Source organism: Gadus chalcogrammus, chromosome 9 (assembly GCF_026213295.1).
Source record: "Gadus chalcogrammus isolate NIFS_2021 chromosome 9, NIFS_Gcha_1.0, whole genome shotgun sequence".
Lineage (NCBI taxonomy): Eukaryota > Metazoa > Chordata > Actinopteri > Gadiformes > Gadidae > Gadus > Gadus chalcogrammus.
The window spans coordinates 25881377-25901071 of NC_079420.1; the positions used below are offsets into that span (position 1 = coordinate 25881377).

The window sequence follows — 19695 nt, forward strand, 5'->3', positions numbered from 1 at the left end:
GAGCCAGCATGTCACAACTTCCATACTATAGTAGCCTATAGTAGAATCTGCATTCAATTTATTTCAAATTGAATGCAGATTCTGACGTAAACGGACATTGCTTTCATATTGTGGATAGTGGATAGTGATTACTTTCAAGCTTTCAAACCATGTAAATGTCTAAACAAATTAAGAATAATTGAGCCACATATATATAAAAAATATATTACATATTATTCGATGATGGGAGATTCCACAACCTGTTGGAAATATACAGGTGCATCGAAATAAATTATCATATTGTGGAAAGGTTAATTAATTTCAGTAATTCAATATAAAACGTGAATCTTGTATATTATATAAATTCATTACACACAAAGTGAAATATTTCAACCCTTTATTTGTATAAATCTTGATGATTATGGCTTACAGCTCAAGAAAACACAAAATTCAGTATCTCAGTATCTTTTACAATATTCTAATTTACTTATTTGAATTAGAATATTGTACAAAATACAATATTGTAGACTCAAGATGTCAAACTCTAATCAGCTAATTACATCAAAATACATGAAAAGGTTCCTGAGTTATTTAATGGTCTCTCACAACGCTCTCTTATTATTATTTTTTTGCATTTAGTATTAATTATTCTGAGTTACAGAATTTGGGCTTTTCATGAGCTGTAAACCATGATCGGCAAGATTAATACAAATAAAGTCTTGAAATATTAAACTTCTTGGTCAAATTAATATATACAATATATAAATTAGACTATTTATTAGTTACTTTTTATTTTGACTAATTATTGAAATGATTGAATTTTTCCACAACATTCTATTCATTGAGATCCACCTGTATATTATAATCAAATCAAATCATTTTTTTTTTTGCCTAGCAACCAATCTACAGTACATTTAAGATAAATGATAATCGAATCTAAACCCCTTGTCACCAAGTAACTAAACAATACATTTTAAATAAATCATAATCTAATCTAATCCCCTCGTTACCTAGCAGCCAAATGCAACATGTTGAAAATGTACATAGTTATCTAATCCCTGAATGGTCCTGTATTTTTAACGGCACTTTTCCCAATTTACTACAGCTGTCTGAATCCCCCCCCCCCCCACACACACACACACACACACACACACCTGGCTGGATGAGGCGTACGAGGCCCTCGTGTTCTGCCACCTTGTGCTTCCAGGTCCTCGTGTTGTTGGCGGCGTCCTCTAGCTTCTTCGTCACCGCCTTTAAGCAAAGTCATATTGGAACACGGACAGGATGTTTCGTTCCACTGGTGATAGTTCAGAACAGATATCAGTTTAGGCGTCCAATTTCCTTTCTCCATAAATTCAATAACGTGCATCGTTTCAAAAAAATCTAACATAAATTACAGCGGTTACAAAGGGAGTCTGAATGATGTCTGATTAATCAACTGGCACAGGGCTTGTTGAAAGGGGAGAGAAAATAATGGGAACTGAATTGTTTGAGTCCGTTCATTCGGTTTTATATAAGTAAGTGTAGCATACCGATGAGCGGTAGGCTGTTGGGAACAGATTAGATGGCTCAGTCGTAGGATCGAATTGTTTTAAAGAACACAGAACACAGAGTGGGACATCGTGGATGTATTTTCTTACTTGTATGTTCTGCAACTTAAGTCTTAGAATTTATTTTTCCTTAAACCCGGTTTATGATGTTCAAGATGCATCGTCGGATTAAAGGGGTAGTTCGGAATTTTGGATATAGGGCCTAATTCCCAAGTTAGCCTTGGTGTTCTTTATCATTGGAGAAAGTTTTCAACACATTTCATTTAGTCCATCTTTTAGTTGCAGAGTTTGCTCGTGCTAGGGGGGTCATCCCTATGTTCCCGGGTCCTATGTTCCCCGCTCGGGGAACAAAGGACCCTTTTTAAAAAAAAAGGTCCTATGTTCCCTGTTTTTCCCAAAAAGGGTCCTATGTTCCCCTGTAGCCATACATACCGGGGAGCATAGGACCCTTTTTGGGAAAAGCGGGGAACATAGGACCCTTTTCTGGGAAAAGGGTCCTATGTTCCCCGCAATCTATCAATCTTTAAAAATATTTAAACTTTGACGCGACATTCGCGTGATGACAGCCAATCGGCGTTCAACAGCGTGGCCTGGTTAAAGTGAATAAATGTCAGCGAGTGACATGTGTAACGTAACAGCCGATCAGCGTTCAACCGGCCAACTCAGTGCAGTGCAGTGCGGGGTGAACTGCAGCATGGAGGAGAAAGTGATTGTTGCCGTTTGCGACTCCCGGAGTTCTTTATATAATAGTATATAATATAATATAATTGTATAATAATATCACGGCCAAAAGCTCTGTGCGCCTCCGGATGGCCGTAGCGCGGGGAGCTCTCGTAGGGATTGGGCTTCTCGGGGTTTGTTTACCGGCGTATGAATAGACTGCGTCAGGTTCTCCGACGTCTCTCCCTCTTCCACAAAAGGTAAAGCCATGCAATGGTATCTCGGCCGAAATTTGGCAGTAATGGTGGAAAAAGTAACAGACCGGGTAACATAGAACCCTTTTTTTTTAAAAAGGGTCCTATGTTCCCCGGTCACATACATATCGGGGAACATAGGACCCTTTTTGGGAAAAGCGGGGAACGTAAATCAACTTAGGATAGTTCTGTAATGGATAAATTCCTATCTTAAGATAAGATAGGATTTCTTCCTAAGTTAAGTTAGGAAACCTCCTTCTGTAATACCAAAAACCCCTAAATGCCTTCCTATCTCAAGATAGGATAGGATTTCAGAGTTAGGAAGTTTCTGTAATGAGGCCCCTGGGGCCTCATTACAGAAAGTTACAGGAGGTTTCCTAACTTAACTTAGGAAGAAATCCTATCTTATCTTAAGATAGGAATTTAGCTATTACATAACTATCCTAAGTTAGGATCCCTAAGTTAGGTGGCCATACACCCTGTCCTAAATTCAAAATAACTGTCAATAAAAGAAGAAAATGGTAGCAGCACTGCTAGGTCTGTATGACAATGAAGACGAGGAACATCACAACAGAAATGTGATGGCTAAAAGGCAACCGAGACCGCATAATGATTTGTTACATTTGTATTTTAATTTCATTTTATCGCCTGCAAAGACAATTAATTTTGAATTTGGTGGAAGAATTACTTTACTACTTTATTACTACCTCTTGTTCTCTGTACCAATACCCGCCATGTACTAGTGCTAGCTTGCCGTTATTAACAAAGATCCTCAACAGTCTCTGTTAACGTTAAAAGTAACTCATTCTATCAATCTCACGCACACTCTGAGTGCAGAAACAGACATAACCTGACGATTGTCGATCGAAAAATCTGATTGAAAGAACAGTTAGGATTACCTAAATTAAGATAAGATAGGATGCCAAAAATAAGATAGGAAACTGCCAACAGGGTAGGGACTGCTTCTGTAATAGGAAATTAGGATTTTTCCTATCTTTGAGTCCCTAACTTAAATTAGGATGAGAAGTTAGGATTTTTTCTGTAATGAGGCCCCAGGCCCTATGTCCAAAATTCCGAACTACCCCTTTAAGACCCCTAGATTATTAGATCGATAGTCGCATTAATCATGTATGTATACATTGAATCGGATTGAAATGCATCCAGTGAATGCGTGCTTCGATTACACCCCATTTACCAAAGGCTTAATTAAAAGTACATGTTTTTCTAATTGTCGTCATCAACAAGGTTGTAAAGTAGTAACTTCGGGCACATCTGTCAAAATAAATGTTTTTTTCTTCCACAAAGACAAATGGGAACGCTATAAGTGCTACAAGCCAGGAAATTACGTCACAAGTGCAACTCGTGCGGGTGGTGTACAATGGACACACTATTACTTGACGACCCCTGGTTTGGGAAACGTGTGCAGGAGAGTGAGATCTGATGAACCAGGGAGAGTGAGACACGCTGAACAGGGGAGAGTGAGACATGCTGAACAGGGGAAAGTGTGATATACTGAACGGGGAGAGTGAGACATGCTGAACAGGGGAGAGTGAGACACACTGAACAGGGGAGAGTGAGACACGCTGAACAGGGGAGAGTGAGACACACTGAACAGGGGAGAGTAAGACATGCTGAACAGGGGAGAGTGAGACATGCTGAACAGGGGAGAGTGAGGCATGCTGAACAGGGGAGAGTGAGACATGCTGAACCGGGGAGAGTGAGACATGCTGAACAGGGGAGAGTTAGACATGCTGAACAGGGGAGAGTGAGACATGCTGAACCGGGGAGAGTGAGACATGCTGAACAGGGGAGAATGAGGTTTGCTGAACAGTGGCGGCGTTCAAGCAGCCCTTCAAGGTTAACATAAAGTTCAAACTCAGCTGCAAAACTTAAGTCATTGGAAATAAAATAAATAGGAGGAAAAAAGCTAATGGGGTAATATTACAATTCTTGGGCATGGTGTATCTCAGCCTATAGGGGCTGCCGAACTCAGCTGTTTAAGTACAGAAGGCCTGGTTCCCCGTGGTCCTCAGTGTACCTGATACTGCTCCAGCGCCCCCTGCCTCTCGCTCTCCAGGTGTTCCAGCTGCTGCATGGCGTCCTGCAGGGCGCTATCCTTGGCCCTCCTCTCCTTCTCCAGCTCCTTTTTCTCCGCCTCCGTCTCCGAGATTGCCCTCTGCTGCCGCAGGTGGATCTTCTCCAGCTCCTCCCTCTTTGTCGACTCCTCCTCCAGTAATCTGCACACACACACAGAATGAGCCCGTCCCCTGCTGTCACCATGGCTGTTTAGTTAATGGCTGCTGCGTAGGTCTGGATGTCTACTTGATCTCTGAAGATGTGTGAACCTTGCGGATCATCTCCAGAGTCTCCAGAGATGGTCTTGAGTTCCTGTGTGAAAGGCCTTAAAGGTAATGGCAGACATGGACGACTGTTTCTGATTAAATGAAGAGGCTGCTATACATTTATCTACAAACATATTAATTACTTAACAGTTTTATAGGATTTCTGGTTAGACAATATTCTAAATTAGAAGAGTAAGAAGCAGAAAGGCAGATGGTTGGACGCACAAACAGAATAGGAGATGTAGTTCAGCTCTGCGTCTCCAGGGGGCGTAATAGTACAGGAAATAACAACTACATTTCTTCAGGAAGAGCTGCTACAAGATAACTCACAAGCTACTTATATAACTACTATTGGAATCATCTCTTTGTCTTCATGATAAGACCGCAGTAGAGAAAAACAGGTTGCTGACACACCAGCATCTGAGTCTGAGCTGAGGAACGCAGAGCTCAGCAGACAGGAAGGAACCGGGACCAAAGAGGAAGTAGGAGAAGCCCCTGCATGCTATATATCTGAGCTCCAATTCATATTTACTCTGTTCTCCAGCCCCTGAATGTTGGCTCTGTTGTCATCAGAGCCAACATTCAGGGGCTGGAGAACAGAGTAAATATGAATTGGAGCTCAGATATCCTGAGATCGTATTTGCAGGCTGTCAATTATGGAAAACCGCCAAAACCACAAATGTGGTTTGATAAACCACATTTGTGATCTTGTTTTGTTTGTTACAAATGACCTCCATGGGGTATTATACAGGGGAGGCTTCTCCAGTGTGGAGATGGAGGAAGATTCTCCTTGACATTGTTGAGAATAAAAAATATAGATTGCCCAGACTACTGTAATGAATTAATGCCCTTAAATATGACTACCTTAATGTCTTTGTATATGTAATGTTTGTTTCCCTAGGTAAAGGGACATTAGCACCCCCTATCAACTATTGAAAATGACGCTTGAGGACGTTCCTCCCTCAGCCTCCACTGACTCCCATTCATTTCCTCGGTGTTGACGGTCTGTGAATAACATGTGGCTCAATAGACCTCTGAAGAATAAGTCCCGCCTCTGAGGCTCCTGGTTCCATGTTTAAATGTCTATGGAAAATAACATCTGGTATTGCAGCTGTTTAAGCGGGCTGTGGACGGGTCCCTCGATTCATAGAGCCCAGAAGTGGATATCTCCGTTCACTCCAATACGGTTGGGGAACAGGAATGTGTCTCCGCAAAAGAAATCTGGATATCAATCAAAGGCTCATAATTATCTTTATATCATGTAATAATAAAATGAGGAGGCGTGGACAGCTGAAAGGAGTCGGTAGTAAAACATGCCGGCCCGGCATAATAATTGTTAAATACTAATTGTTGTCCTGATGGCAGGAGGGGTGTAATTTAAAGATCACATATAGAGAATCATCGGGGGGGGTTATTAACTTATACTTCCATTGTCGGTAAACAATGCGACTGTGCTCGCTCAGACCTCTCGCTGATGAATTTTGATGATGCTACAATGCTAACAATGCTAACATTGCTAGTTAACGAGAATATTTCATGCATCCGGCACGTCATGCACGAGGGAGTGGCTAGGCGCCCATGATGCAGAAGAATATCTCTCCTTGATGTTCCTCTGCGCCATTGAGCAGTTTACATAGCAGGGGTTGACACTAACGGTTGCCCGCTTGCCCGGGGCAAGTAAAAAAAATGTTTGGGCAAGTTGAGATTTTTTCTGGTTGCCCGAACGGGCAAGCTTCTCTTCTCTCGGAAAGCGAGTTAACAGACATGCATCGCTTCAGTGCGAATATAGCCCCGCCTTCTGTCACTCACTCGCAGTGTGGTCTCTGGCAGTGATTCGCTAAAGGTCAGCCAACACAGCTAGCATCTCAAGTGCAGCACCTCCGCGAACGGTTTAGGTAGAAGTTAAATGGAGTAGTGATGGAGGAGTGCAGTTTGGAAGTACTTTGGATTGAGGCAAATTATCAAGGAAAGTCAAGAACACGGTTTTGTGTTTCATAACTGTGCACATGCGCACAGCAATAGCGATCTTTTTCACGAAATTGGACCCTCAAACCACTGTATATATTACATGAAAGCTGAGCCTCCACTTATTCCAACAGTCCAAACCATATCATTCTGTGACTAAAACTCGCAAATAACAACTTAAGAAGAAACGTCCCCTGTTCTTTTAACAACCAAAAACGAAGTATTACCTTTGTGATTTTTGTCCACAAAGTTGAATCTGATCGAATAAAACCACCATAAACAGATTATCCAGTATCTGGGCCAAATTTTGCAACTTAACATGGTGTTTTCAATCAATGAATAAGAGAAGGTTTCTTAGGAAATAGGTAAATTCCCTTCAATCAGAAAACATATTCTTCAGCGCAATCTAGTGGCCATATATTTATTTGCGAGTGTTTGGCTTGGTGCATTCGATTGCCCTGAACTTTAAATAGAGGTGTCAAAATTGTAAGATATCTACCTTATTTGTGTCTCATAGTAAGACAGCGCTCCCAACTGATAACGACCAACTGATACTGATAATTATTTCAGGTGGAAATGTTATCTTCCACTTATGCTGTGTTCCATGGCTTTATTCACTTTAACCAAGCATTATCCCCATTGAATATTTCACTTGCACAACAATCTTTCTTTTGGCCCAAAGATGACATTATCGCCCTTGCAGTTGTGCAGATAATCTCTTTACTTTGGGTATGTTCTTTCCTGAAAAAAACGTTTCCCCTGATATTGAAAATGGTATAGAATATCAATCTTTTTCCAGGAATAGTGTTGAAGTTAGAAAATCCAGTATCGTGACTGACAACCTAAACGCGATTGTGATTATTCAGTTAGAGCTACAAGAAACTTAAAAGTTAAAAAAGACATATCTTTGCTACTACCTCTGACATTTAGTTACGTACATTTGCATCAAATCATGCAGGTCTACATATAATTTGGCGATAGCTTTAATAGGTTGCAACTGTGGACTGAAATCACTTCATGGCACGATGTGACCGCTCGATAAATAAGTAAACAAAGAGAAGTTTGTTATTTTTTAAACACATGTGTGGAAGCTAACATTCAGCTTCAGTCTGAGCTAGGATGATTTTTCTGAGCCCCCCCAAAACCAGGCCGGGTGCCTGGCAAAAAGAGGCCCGTTCACGATTCTGATTATAATTTGGGCAAGTGAACATTACATTCGGGCAAGTTGAACCTGACCTGTACTTGCCCGATGGGCAAGTGCTTTTGAAACCTTAGTGTCAACCCCTGCATAGGAATGAATGGGCGGCCATTTTTCAGTCCGCTGTCCATTCTTTAATAGGTCCATGGGCGGGAGTTGTTCGCAACCATTCACAACCTAACGTGATTGACATTTCACACGTGAATAGACGAGCAGAGTTGGTGCAACCTCCTCCGTAGGCGGGCTCTGGTGCCATTTCAGTGAAGACAAACTATGAAACATTGCCGTTGCTATGCAACCTTGTCTGGGAGAGTCGTGACATCCTAAGTCGGCGCAGATCCGCGTTAGCATAATGCTTCTTCATATTAGTTAACTACTTTAACGGCCCGACAATCCAAAACCCAAGTGGAATCCAGAAGGAAAAAATGTGTGGTTCAAAACCTGAGCAGCTTTAACTTCCTCGCCACGTACAGAGTTTGTCACGTACAATCATTCAAAACCCCCATTTTATTTTCCACAGACATGGAACCAAGAGCCTCGGAGACGGTACTTATTCTTCAGAGGTCTATGCGAGAGAGAAGGAAATTCGTCCTCTGAGTGGGTGGGACTAGCTAAGGGGTCTGAATCGCGGCAAAATATATTCACGAATAGGCTGGAGGCTCTGGCTGCGCTATGTACCAATAAGAAGGAGTCCCGGCTGCGCTTTGAACCAATAAGCAGGAGTCCCGGCTGCGCTTTGAACCAATAAGCAGGAGCCCTGGCTGTGCTTTGAACCAATAAGAAGGAGTCCCGGCTGCGCTTTGAACCAATAAGCAGGAGCCCTGGCAATGCTATGAATCAATAAGAAGGAGTCCCGGCTGCGCTTTGAACCAATAAGAGGAGCCCTGGCTGTGGAGCAGCCCGGAGGGAGCGGTTATCCCCTCAAGTCTAGGCTATGAAAAAAAACGAACCCGCTCAGTCGTATGCCTCTATTCCACCGAGCGGTGCTGCTTTGATCGCTTATATTGGGGTTTCCAGCGAGCGGTGTGGTTCTGTGTGGATCGGTTCACTTATATTGGCGTTTCCACCAACAAAAGTTGGGCAAGGTCCCGAAATCCCCAAAACGCGCTGAGCCTACCTATTTTTCGGCACTCCTCTGTTGGGTTACCAAGCCGTCTGAAAGGTGCCGAAAACGTGGACCTACACACGCCGTAATTCTGAAATCACTTTAAAAAGGTGTTTGGTATGACCAGGTCACTGATATCTTTGCAACACAATTAGCGAGGAGGATTGACCCGCTTAACACCATTACCAACATTCTGAAACATCCATTAATAACCACATTTGCCTCGAACAACGTTAGGTTTACAGCACATGTAATTAGTTGTGAAATAATGTTGTTGTTCTTTTAATTGTTTGTTTCTCCGACCTTTTGTTTGATATTGTGGAAAGGATGTCAGTGAATGATTCAAAGCATGAGGCATTTTAAATGGCATCACTTTTGGTCTTGTGTTGTTTTTCTTAAAACAATTGTAGCTGAAAATATACATAGCCAAATTACAACCAATAGCTTCAGTCATTGAGGGCCCAAAATAGGCCCAATGCTAGGCCCAGATTTTTTTATTTAGTTTTACAAATCAAGAGTAGGCCTGATTTGACTAATTGGCTTTGCATCCTTTCCTTCTCTCCTTGTATTCCAAGACATGCTGCCCACCAGCTTTCAAAGTACAATGCTGCCACTGGTGGATTTGTATCAATTCACATAATTATCCCTCCCTGCTATTTTGTAGTTCACCAAAACACCCTGAAACGACTTGAGTCCCACATAGTTATGCCACCATACGCCACTAACAGTGCAAGCAGGCCAATGGCAACCAAGTGTGTAGTCCTTCCCATGTGTGTTTGGATGTGACGAGTATGTGTGTGTGCGCGTGCGTGTGTGCATGTGACCGTGTGAGTGTATGTGTGTGTGACCGTGTGTGTGTGTGTGTGTGTGACCGTGTGTGTGACTGACCGCGCCTGCAGCCGGCGCACCGTCTCCTCGTCCTGGCGTGCCGCCCTCTCCTCCTCCAGCGCGTCCTCCAGCCGGTGGTACATGTCCTCCAGCTCCCGCACCCGCTGCAGGTACTGCTCCAGCTCGCTGGACTTCAGGGCCACCTGCTCCTCCATCTGCTGCCGCACCTGGGGACGCACGCAGAGGAAAGATGAAGGTGACAGGGTGGGTGTGAGGCCGTAGCCTCCATGAGCCGCTGAGACCCCCCTCATGTGTTCACGCTGATGACAGGGTGGGTGTGAGGCCGTATCCTCCATGAGCCCCCTGAGACCCCCCTCATGTGTTCACGCTGATGACGGGTGAGTGTGAGGCCGTATCCTCCATGAGCCCCCTGAGACCCCCCTCATGTGTTCACGCTGACGACGGGGTGAGCGTACCGTCTTCTCTCTCTCCAGGTCGGTCCGGTAGCGGTCTTGGAGCTCTGTCTGGGTCTGCAGCCGCCGCCGCTCCTCCTCCGCCGCTCTGGCCGCCGCCTCCTCCAGGGCCTGGCCAATAGCAAGCAGGCAGGAGATATGTTAGCCAATAGGAAAAGACCCTGCAGACTATTTTCAAATAAACATATTGACATTTACACAATGTTCAGGCACATAAGTAGAAAAAAGCAGAGCGCTAAAAGCACCTTTAAACCCTGACCAGGAAAATTCATGTTTATACACTTAAATTATACATACATCATACACGTCATAGGAATGAACTGTAAAGTACAGTGTTTTTTGGGGTGATTTCTGACACCAGAGTCCCTTTGGGCGCAGGACCGTATAAACACAATGCGGTGTCCCTGGGAAATATATCTCAACTATACGCCCGTCCCCCCAGAAGATATCAGACATAAGCAAATTTACTAACGTGTCCAACTACCTACATGTAGGCATATGATCAGTGAACAATATATTCAAATGAAATGTGTATCAATTCAAAATGTGTATCAATTCAAAAAGAACAGCACTCAATTCAAAATGTCAAAATCGACTTTCGTTATTTGACCCTTTAGGTCTCCTCCTCACAGAGGCGGAGTGGCCGTCGGGACGATCGGGAGATTTCCCGGTCGGCCGGCCGGCCAGCGAGGTCAGGTGGACCGGCCCGCAATTGTGTAGCGGCCTGCGACGTCTGTTGGACCGGCCCACAGTTGTGAGCGGCCGCGAAGCGTCTGCAAGCCGGCCCTGAGCATAATTTATTCCCAGTCAAGACGCCGTGAAAATCCCCAAAATAAACAAAATATGTCTTGAGAACATCCAACCAATATTTATACCACTTGCTTACTCTCTATGTCTCATTTATGGTTCCACACAGAGCAGAACTGTGGCCTATTTTACACTTTTTTATTTTCTTAATTATAATTATATCATTCATTTTTAACGTTTTTTTTTTTATTACTGAAAAAAAACAAAAAAAAAACGTTGTTGGCGGGGGGGGGGGGGGGGGGGGGGGGGGGAAGGGCCAGGGAAGGGGAGGATTCTCCCGGTGGCTATTAGTGTCCCACTCCGCCCCATATAGGCAAGTAACTCCTTCAATATCTCAAACGGCAATATGATAAATGAGTAATGATTGGACTTTCAACAATTTCAAATGAATAATATTAAGAACATGTATATATTTATTTATTATATTTTTTCAGGTGGTGCCCCCCCTCAACTGGTTGTTAATGGTTGGTGCCCCTGGGCACGGGCCCGAGTGATCGGGCCCGAGTGATGAACAGGGCCGGAGATGATCCGGCCCTGTTTGGGCGTGACTTAAAGGTTTGCTGAGGTCAGCAAACTCTGGATGAACGATGAACCAGAGGCCGCAAAACCTTTCATTCAATCAACACACCATCTCATGAACAGACTTGTTTTGTGCTTTTGTAATCAAAGCGACCTGGCCCAATATGTTCGTCTGTGGATATATTATATGATATATAAATATATCTATATATGGACGGGATTGAAGCTCAGCTTGTTTTTAATCCCTCAGTGGCATGTTGGACCATGTGTAGTAGAGACGTCTTTAGATAGAGACTCACTAACCACAGACTCTTGTTACCAGTCTTAGCCTGTCGCTTTTTATTCATTAGTTCTTGGTGATGGAAATATGGACAATCCAGTCATGATCCTACTGCTGATAAGCAAAACCACGTTTCATTGGAACAAACTGTTCTTGTATATTTGTGTGTGTGTGTATATATAATATATAAACTAGGCACAAAAAGTAAGGAAATTTGTGTTTGGTTGATTCTTTCGTTGTTGTAACAATGCTTCTTGCCAATAAATCTTATACCGTTGGAAAGCCTGAAGCCTTCCCTTTTAAATGGTACCACATGTGTAAGGAAGATGCATTTGTGGGATGAGTAGCAGAGCTGAGTAGGTAGGTTGCGCCCAAGAAAAATATGCAATCTTCTCTGCCAATGCCAAACAGCCAACTCTGCCATTGACTCTTGTTTGGTGTTTGGTGTATTGGATGATTGAAGTTTGAAGAAACAAGACATATTGGTAATTTATGTTGAGTGATGAGTCAAGATTCTGCCTATGGCATTTGGATCGTAGGGTCAATGTGTGGAGAAGATGCAGAGAACTCTGTTGATTGCTGCACCGATAGAGTAACATATTATGGTGGAGGCAGTGTGATGGTGTGGGGCGGCATCTGCCTCACTGGAAAAACATGGCTTGTAATCATTGGAGGCAATCTCAATGCAGAGATATCGAGATGATATTCCTTAACCGGTGGCAATCCCATATCTCCACAGTCTGGGACTGAACATTGAGGCAAGGCAATATGAGGCTTACATGAGAGCTTCTCATCAAGCCACAGCCCAAGATATTTATATTCATCAACTCTCTCTATAAGAGAGTCATCATCAATAAAAATACGAAGTTTCATAAAATCAACATCAAGCTCTTAAAAAAAACTTTTACGCAAGTTAAGGACTTGTTTAAGGTCAGAGAGAGTGTCCTGTAGTAAGTTTAAAGAAAGCTGCAAGTTATCAGTAGCAGCCTGGGGGGTATCTGCAGTATTGCAGAGAATAGTATCATCTTCGTACAGATGGGCGAGGCAACCAGTTACAGAAGAGACCAGGGGTCTCATTTATAGAACTGTGAGTGGGATCGTTACTAAAGGTGTACGTACGACCAAAAGCAAAGTTTTGCGTGCGCCAAAAAAATATTCAGACTTATAAAAGCCTGCGTACGCACCACCTCTAAGCAATCTTTGCTTTATAAATCACAGAGTGCCTTCAAGTGTTGTGCAGCTGAATCAGCTTCACGTTCCGCCCTGTACACGCCTTTCTTACTCCATAAATGGTCAATGCAAACGACCTCATGAATGTGCATATAAAACGGACTCAGATGCAAAGTATTATGTCTTGTCGGAAACAATGGCACAAGGACTGAGAAAAGCAAAAAGCAAAATTCTCGGAGGTTGAAGTGGGGACACGTGTGGGTGAGGTGGAGGCCCAAAAAGTAGTTTTGTTCGCGGTCACGGGACTGGGATCACTAACCAAAAAAAAGCAGAAGTGAGTGGCAACATGTGCTGCAGCAGTGAACTCTGTCAGTGGCACGGAGCGCACAGTCCCAGAATTATAAAAGAAGTGGTCTGACATAAAGGTACATATTTTTATGTACCAATAAATCGTTATGGTCCCTCTGAAGGACCCTCTCCCTCCGAATCCTGCAATTTGCATGGTCCTCCAGCAGTGCCAGCGTGCCATGGTGCAGCATTACGCACAGGGCTCACCGCTGTATTTATAGGGTTACAGTAATAAGACTGACCGAGAACACCTTGGATAATCAGTTTGTAATCCCCCACGTAAAATTGTTTCTTCAACACTAACCCCTTTTTAATGCTGATTTGTCATGAAAAGCATCAAGAGGAACGGACAATAATATAACGATTGTGATGAGGAGTACTGTGGCTTGGTTACCCAACTTGGGATTTAATTGACATTTGATTATGTGTTTACAGTGTCACATAAAAATATTATGTTATTGTCACCATGGTCTGGACAGATGTTTTATTCCATGCAGTCGCGCCGTCAGTGGACCGTATGGAGTGACGGGATTAAATATAGATTCTTTTTTTTCATTTTGATTCTAAGGAGATGTTTCTGGAGTTATAACTGAGAAATAACGCAGTTGACTTCTATTATTCAGATTACATAGATTTAATGCATGACACGGGTTGAAATTAAACTTATGAAGGGCGATGATAAAACATAATCGTTCTTCTCACTCTACATTTCTTCTGTCTGACTTCAGTTCACCACCACACCGTCAGCGTCGCCAATTCTCTTTTTCCTCCAAACCATGCGTACGCATGGGTCAGAGTTTCCTTAGGGCTGTGCACATTCTCCCGCGAAGTTAGTTTTTTATAGATCACAACCTTGGCGTGGAAAGTCACGTACGCCACTTTCAGCCCCGTTTTGTGCGTACGCAACCGTTATAAATGAGACCCCAGCTCATTAATATAGATAATAAAAAGTACAGGACCCAATACAGAGCCTTGAGGAACACCTTTTGTTAAAGATAGGTTGTCATTAAACCACGCAGAAGCACCTGTATCCAAGCCTACGTTGTTGGTTACAAGTGTGATAGCAGTGATGTTTCTATGGTTAGGTCTGAAACCGGATTGGTGAGGACTAAGAATAGAGTGGCTTGACAAGACACACTTGAATTGAGAGTTGACTAAGGTCTCAAGTACTTTGGCCAGGCATGGAAGTGTAGAGATCGGACGATAGTTATCCAGATTCTCCTAACCCTTGTGCAATGGAGTGACACGTGCAGATTTCCAGACCAGCGGAAATAAGCCCGGAGGAATGGAACGATAAAAAATTTAAGACAGTGGCTCACTGATAGTTGGAGCAGCAAATTTGACCAAAAAGGAGTCTAAGTGATCTTCACCAATCTATGACTTAGGGTCTGTAGATTGTACGGTTCTGAGGACCTTAGTAGATGTAAATGGCTGAAAGGAGAAATGCGAGACACGGTCCAGGGGGTGACCAACATTGAATAAATGACCAGCTTCAGAGACCTCAGAGGGGGAGGGACCAGGAAACAGCTTATCCAATAAATGACGAGCTTCAGAGAAGTGTTTATAAAAGGCAAGTCTAAATAATTTGGATCAGAGATCGCACATTCATTTATTTCAATATTGAGGGGCAGAGCACTAGAGGCCGATTTTTTGTCATGTTGATTTATGGTATAAGATTTATGCCAAAAAGCATTTTTACAACAACGAGATTATCTACCAGACACAAATTTCCTTACTTTTTGTGTTTATATATATATCCTACCTAGTTTATATATATATCAGTCGAGGCTTCTGCAGTGAGGAGAGGGAGGAAGATCCTCCTGAACATTGTTGAGAATAAAAAATGTAGATTGCCCAGAATACTCTAATAATGAATGAATGCCCTTAAATATTACTACTTGAATGCCTCTGTATGTAATGTTTGTTTCCCTGGGTAAAGGGATATTAGCACCCCCTATCGCCTATTAATAATTACTTCAGGAGGTCGTTTCTCCCGCAGCCTCCGTTAACTCCCATTAATTTCCCTGAAAGTGTTGGCGGCCGGTGAATAACATGGGGCTCAAAGGGATAGAGGAGGAAAGTCCACCTCTGAGTGGGTGTGACTAGCTAAGGGATCTGGATCCCACCTACGTCTGTTCATAGCGCATTGCTGTGCTATGAACCTAGGAGCCCTGGCTGTGGAGCAGCCCGGAGGGAGGGGTTATGCCCTCAAGTCTAGGCTTCAGGGACCAACAAACCCGCTCAGTCGTATGCCACATTTCCACCGAGCGGTGCGCTACTGTTCGCTTATATATCACCCTGCGGCCGGGATGCGGAGCCCGCGGCCGAGCTGTGGAGCCCGCGAGGAGGATTTACTTGAGCTATAAATGAAGTCCCTCAATCTTAATTGGCTTAACACCATGACCAACATTCTGAAATACCCATTAACATCCACATTTGCCTCAAACAATGTTAGGCTTACAGCCCATGTAAATATTTGTGAAATAAGGTTCCTGTTGTTCTTTTAATTGTTTGTTTCTCTGACCATTCTGTTCGATATTGTGGAAAGGATGTTAGTGAATGATTCAGAGCATGATGCATTTTAAACGGCATCACCTTTGGTCTTGTGTCTTCATTTTTCTTAAAACAATTGTAGCTGAAAATATACATAGCCAAATTACAACCAATAGCTTCAGTCATTGAGGGCCCAAGATAGGCCCAATGCTAGGCCCAGATTTTTTTATTTAGTTTTACAAATCAAGAGTAGGCCTGATTTGACTAATTTGCTTTGCATCCTTTCCTTCTGTCCTTGTAGTCCAAGACATGCTGCCCACCAGCTTTCAAAGTACAATGCTGCCACTGGTGGATTTGTATCAATTCACATAATTATCCCTCCCTGCTATTATGTAGTTCACCAAAACACCCTGAAACAACTTGAGTCTCATATGCCACCCTATGCCACTAACAGTGCCAGCAGGCCAATGGCAACCAAGGGCGCAGTCCTTCCTCCCTCACTTTAAAAACCACCAGCCGCCACTGATATATATCAAATCAAATCATCACAAACACACACAAACATAAACAGACACAAAATGTTTGTTAATTTGACAAGATTCCACCCTTCAAAGGATTAAATCCAAAACACAAATTATCACGTCAACCACAAAAAATATATAAAAACCTAATTCTAATCTACTCTTTAATCTTTTTCTCATTCATTTGAAAAACAAATGTCTTCGTTCTTCCTTCATGGCGTTATAGGGATTAATGTAAATAATTCAGGAAGTAGGAGGGTAGTTAGTAGTGGTAGTTAATTTTCCAGTAAAACATGAAAGTAAAGTTGTTTTTAAAGCATAATCAAACCCGAGATCAAGTTGGGTGAACCAAAATACATAAATCATTTTGGAGCACCATGGCTGAGGAGGTTTAACCTCAGGAACACAGAATCCTTTCCCTGGATCCTCTCCTGCCTTCTTCATGATCTCTCAGTGCCCATTAGAAAGTTATATACTGATATTAGTTTGCATGCCGGACTGTAGAGGATCTGGTTTTAAAGGAAGTTAAAGAAAGAACAGCCGACTGTGACTCACTATGTTAAAGTCATATAGCTGGCAGGGAAAAATTGTTCAACACTTTAACCACACAGCTAAAAGTGTGGACTGTGGGGTGACGATTTCCAGTTCCTCCTAACGACTAACTGACATTTGTTCCTTTTGATAGTTTGTGTTAAATAACTTCTGCTTATGCTAGTAGCCTCCCTCCACTGGCGTTGCAGAGCCAATCTGTTTTTAACATTCTAACCAGACCTTTGACCTTGAACCTCAGTTGGACCAAATGTTCTTTTGGCCAGGCGGTACATCCTGATAACATACAACCTCTTTTATCACCAACGTGTGAGCGCTAAGCAGACATCAGTGCAGGACAGTGTGTGAGCACGGTGTGTGAACAGAAACAGCACCACACTCACAGAGACAGTCTCTCTGACTGCTTTGTGTCTGCTGTGTGTATGTTTGTTTGTGCGTTTATGTTTCTGCTAGTTCTTCTAGTTGTGCTCGTGCCAAGAGTGTTGTGCGACAGTGACTTGCAGCTCAACAGAACACTGTTGTGTGTTTCTCATGCTTTCAGGACAAGTCATGTGACAAAAAGAGATTGTTACGGGGGTGAAACCAGTATATGTACTCATCTGCATATACGCTATGGATGTCAGTCCTTTGTGTGTGTGTGAGCCGTTTGTGCTATAGTGTGTTCATGCCATAGTGTGTGCCATTGTATTTTGTAGAGGCTGAAGTATGACCAGACGGTAAACGTTTTAACACTGCCAATTATCCCTGTCTTATGCACGCCTTTTTCCCGGCATGGTTCGCACGTTTACACTGCCCGAGGTAAGTCCCCTTCCCGGGTGGGTAAATTGATTTGACCCTCCCGGACCGTACACACATTGGCGGTTTCTTTCTGATGTAAATGCGACTAGACGGCTCTGCGGTTCCAGGGGCGGGACTTGGGTTGTGTTGTCTAGACAGATACACTACAGCAATATCAACATGAGTAGTTCCACACTACACACACAATACAACATGAGTAGTAACACACTACACACACAATACAAACAACGCACAACACTACACAGACACTACACACACGCTACACAAAACACACCACACACCCACACACAAACTACACACCAACACAAACTACTACGGGTCTATAAATGTGGTTTACCCCTCAGCCTGCATGAGGAATGTGTATAGGAACATCGACAGGGCGTTTCTTCACCTTGTCCTAGCACTTATCCAGTGTTCACTGTGACTAGGCCTAACCCACCTGATTGGTTCAACTGGTTTATCCGCTGGCTAGAGATTGGAAAAATCTAAACTGTTGATATTAATGATGCCTTTTCTTTAAACAGACAGACACACACACACACACATACACACTGTGGCAACCCGACCCGGGCCAATTAAGGACATGCAGCGCACCTGAGGAACAGGTGGAGAAGCAGGGCTTAAATAGCCTGCTTTTGCACTCATTCAGGGCTCTCCCAGCCCTGGAGCTCCTGTACGGAGAGACCGGTCCTCGTGGGTGAAGGGATTCCACCCACGGGGGATTGGACCGTCGATTCCTCCCAGGTTTTTTCGTTGTTGTATTATTTTCGGTATGAGACTTGTTTGATTTTGGATTAAACATGCCTTTTTGGCTTTTGCCCAGCAAAGTTGTGTCCTGTTTCAGGAGGTGGTGGTTCGCTCACCGTGCCAGGTTGCCACAACACACACACACACACACACACACACACGATTCCCCCTCCCCCCGGGGGTCTCATCCACATCCACAGTGTGTGAAATTATTTATGAGGGGGAGGGGTCTCCTGCTGTTCATATTCATGAGGGCAGGCAGGGCTGAAACTGACCCCTCCCACAGAGAAGTTGTTCTGCTTGGATCTTATTCAGGTAAGCTCATTAAGGCCCCGTCCACACGAAGCCAATTTCATGGCGAAACCGCAAAGGTCTTGTACGGTTCGGCCTTCCGTACGGTTCGGCCTTCCGTCCACACGAAGCCGACGAATCTGCTGACCGAAACCGTAAACTTCTGAAACCACCCTCGGAGGTGGTTTCAAATCTACCCAGTTTCGTTTTGGATTCGTCTGGATGCCTGAAACCGTAAACCATGACGTCCTCGCCCCACCCTCGACCCTCTAGCCAATTACTGTTAAGCCCGTGGAGTCTCACCCTTTATGCGCATGCTCCCCTCTTCTTCTTATTTATTTTCCTTCTGGATTTCTGTAGCAGAAGCAGCGCCCCTTATGGGCCTGGAATGTGTACTACAGCGTTTCCACAGATCTACCCGGTTTTGCTTGACTCCGTCTTTACGGAGATACTCCGAAACCGGATAGATCTAAACAGTAACGGTTTCGCCCGTTTCGGCTTCGTGTGGACGGGGCCTTAATGGCGTGTTTCCAATGGTGGTTGAACTTCGGCCCAGCACGCTTCAGCCCAGCAGTGAAGTTGTGGTATAGCCCAGCTCAGTTACGGCTCGTGTTTCCACCACCGACAGTACCCTTATGGTAGGGCGGGGTTTAAGCCGGATGGTGATAGCCGTGGCAGCTACTTAAGCATAGCACGTAAGCATGACCTCATAGCAGCCCCTCACAGTGTAGCCTGCAAATAAATCCAAGGAAAAAGAAGAACGCGAAACAAGAAGGACGTCTAACTTTTGCGCAACATTTCTTCAATAAACGAAGCCT

At 43.6% G+C, this 19695-nt stretch overlaps 1 protein-coding gene across 1 annotated transcript in view; it reads right to left on the minus strand.

Moving 5' to 3' along the window:
* Positions 1-19695, minus strand: part of swap70b (switching B cell complex subunit SWAP70b) — a 69701-nt gene that overhangs the window by 18422 nt on the left and 31584 nt on the right. Inside the window, 4 exon segments of the mRNA XM_056599531.1 lie at positions 1134-1230; positions 4482-4680; positions 9942-10108; positions 10358-10465. Of these exon segments, the coding sequence (XP_056455506.1) occupies positions 1134-1230; positions 4482-4680; positions 9942-10108; positions 10358-10465 (571 nt within the window).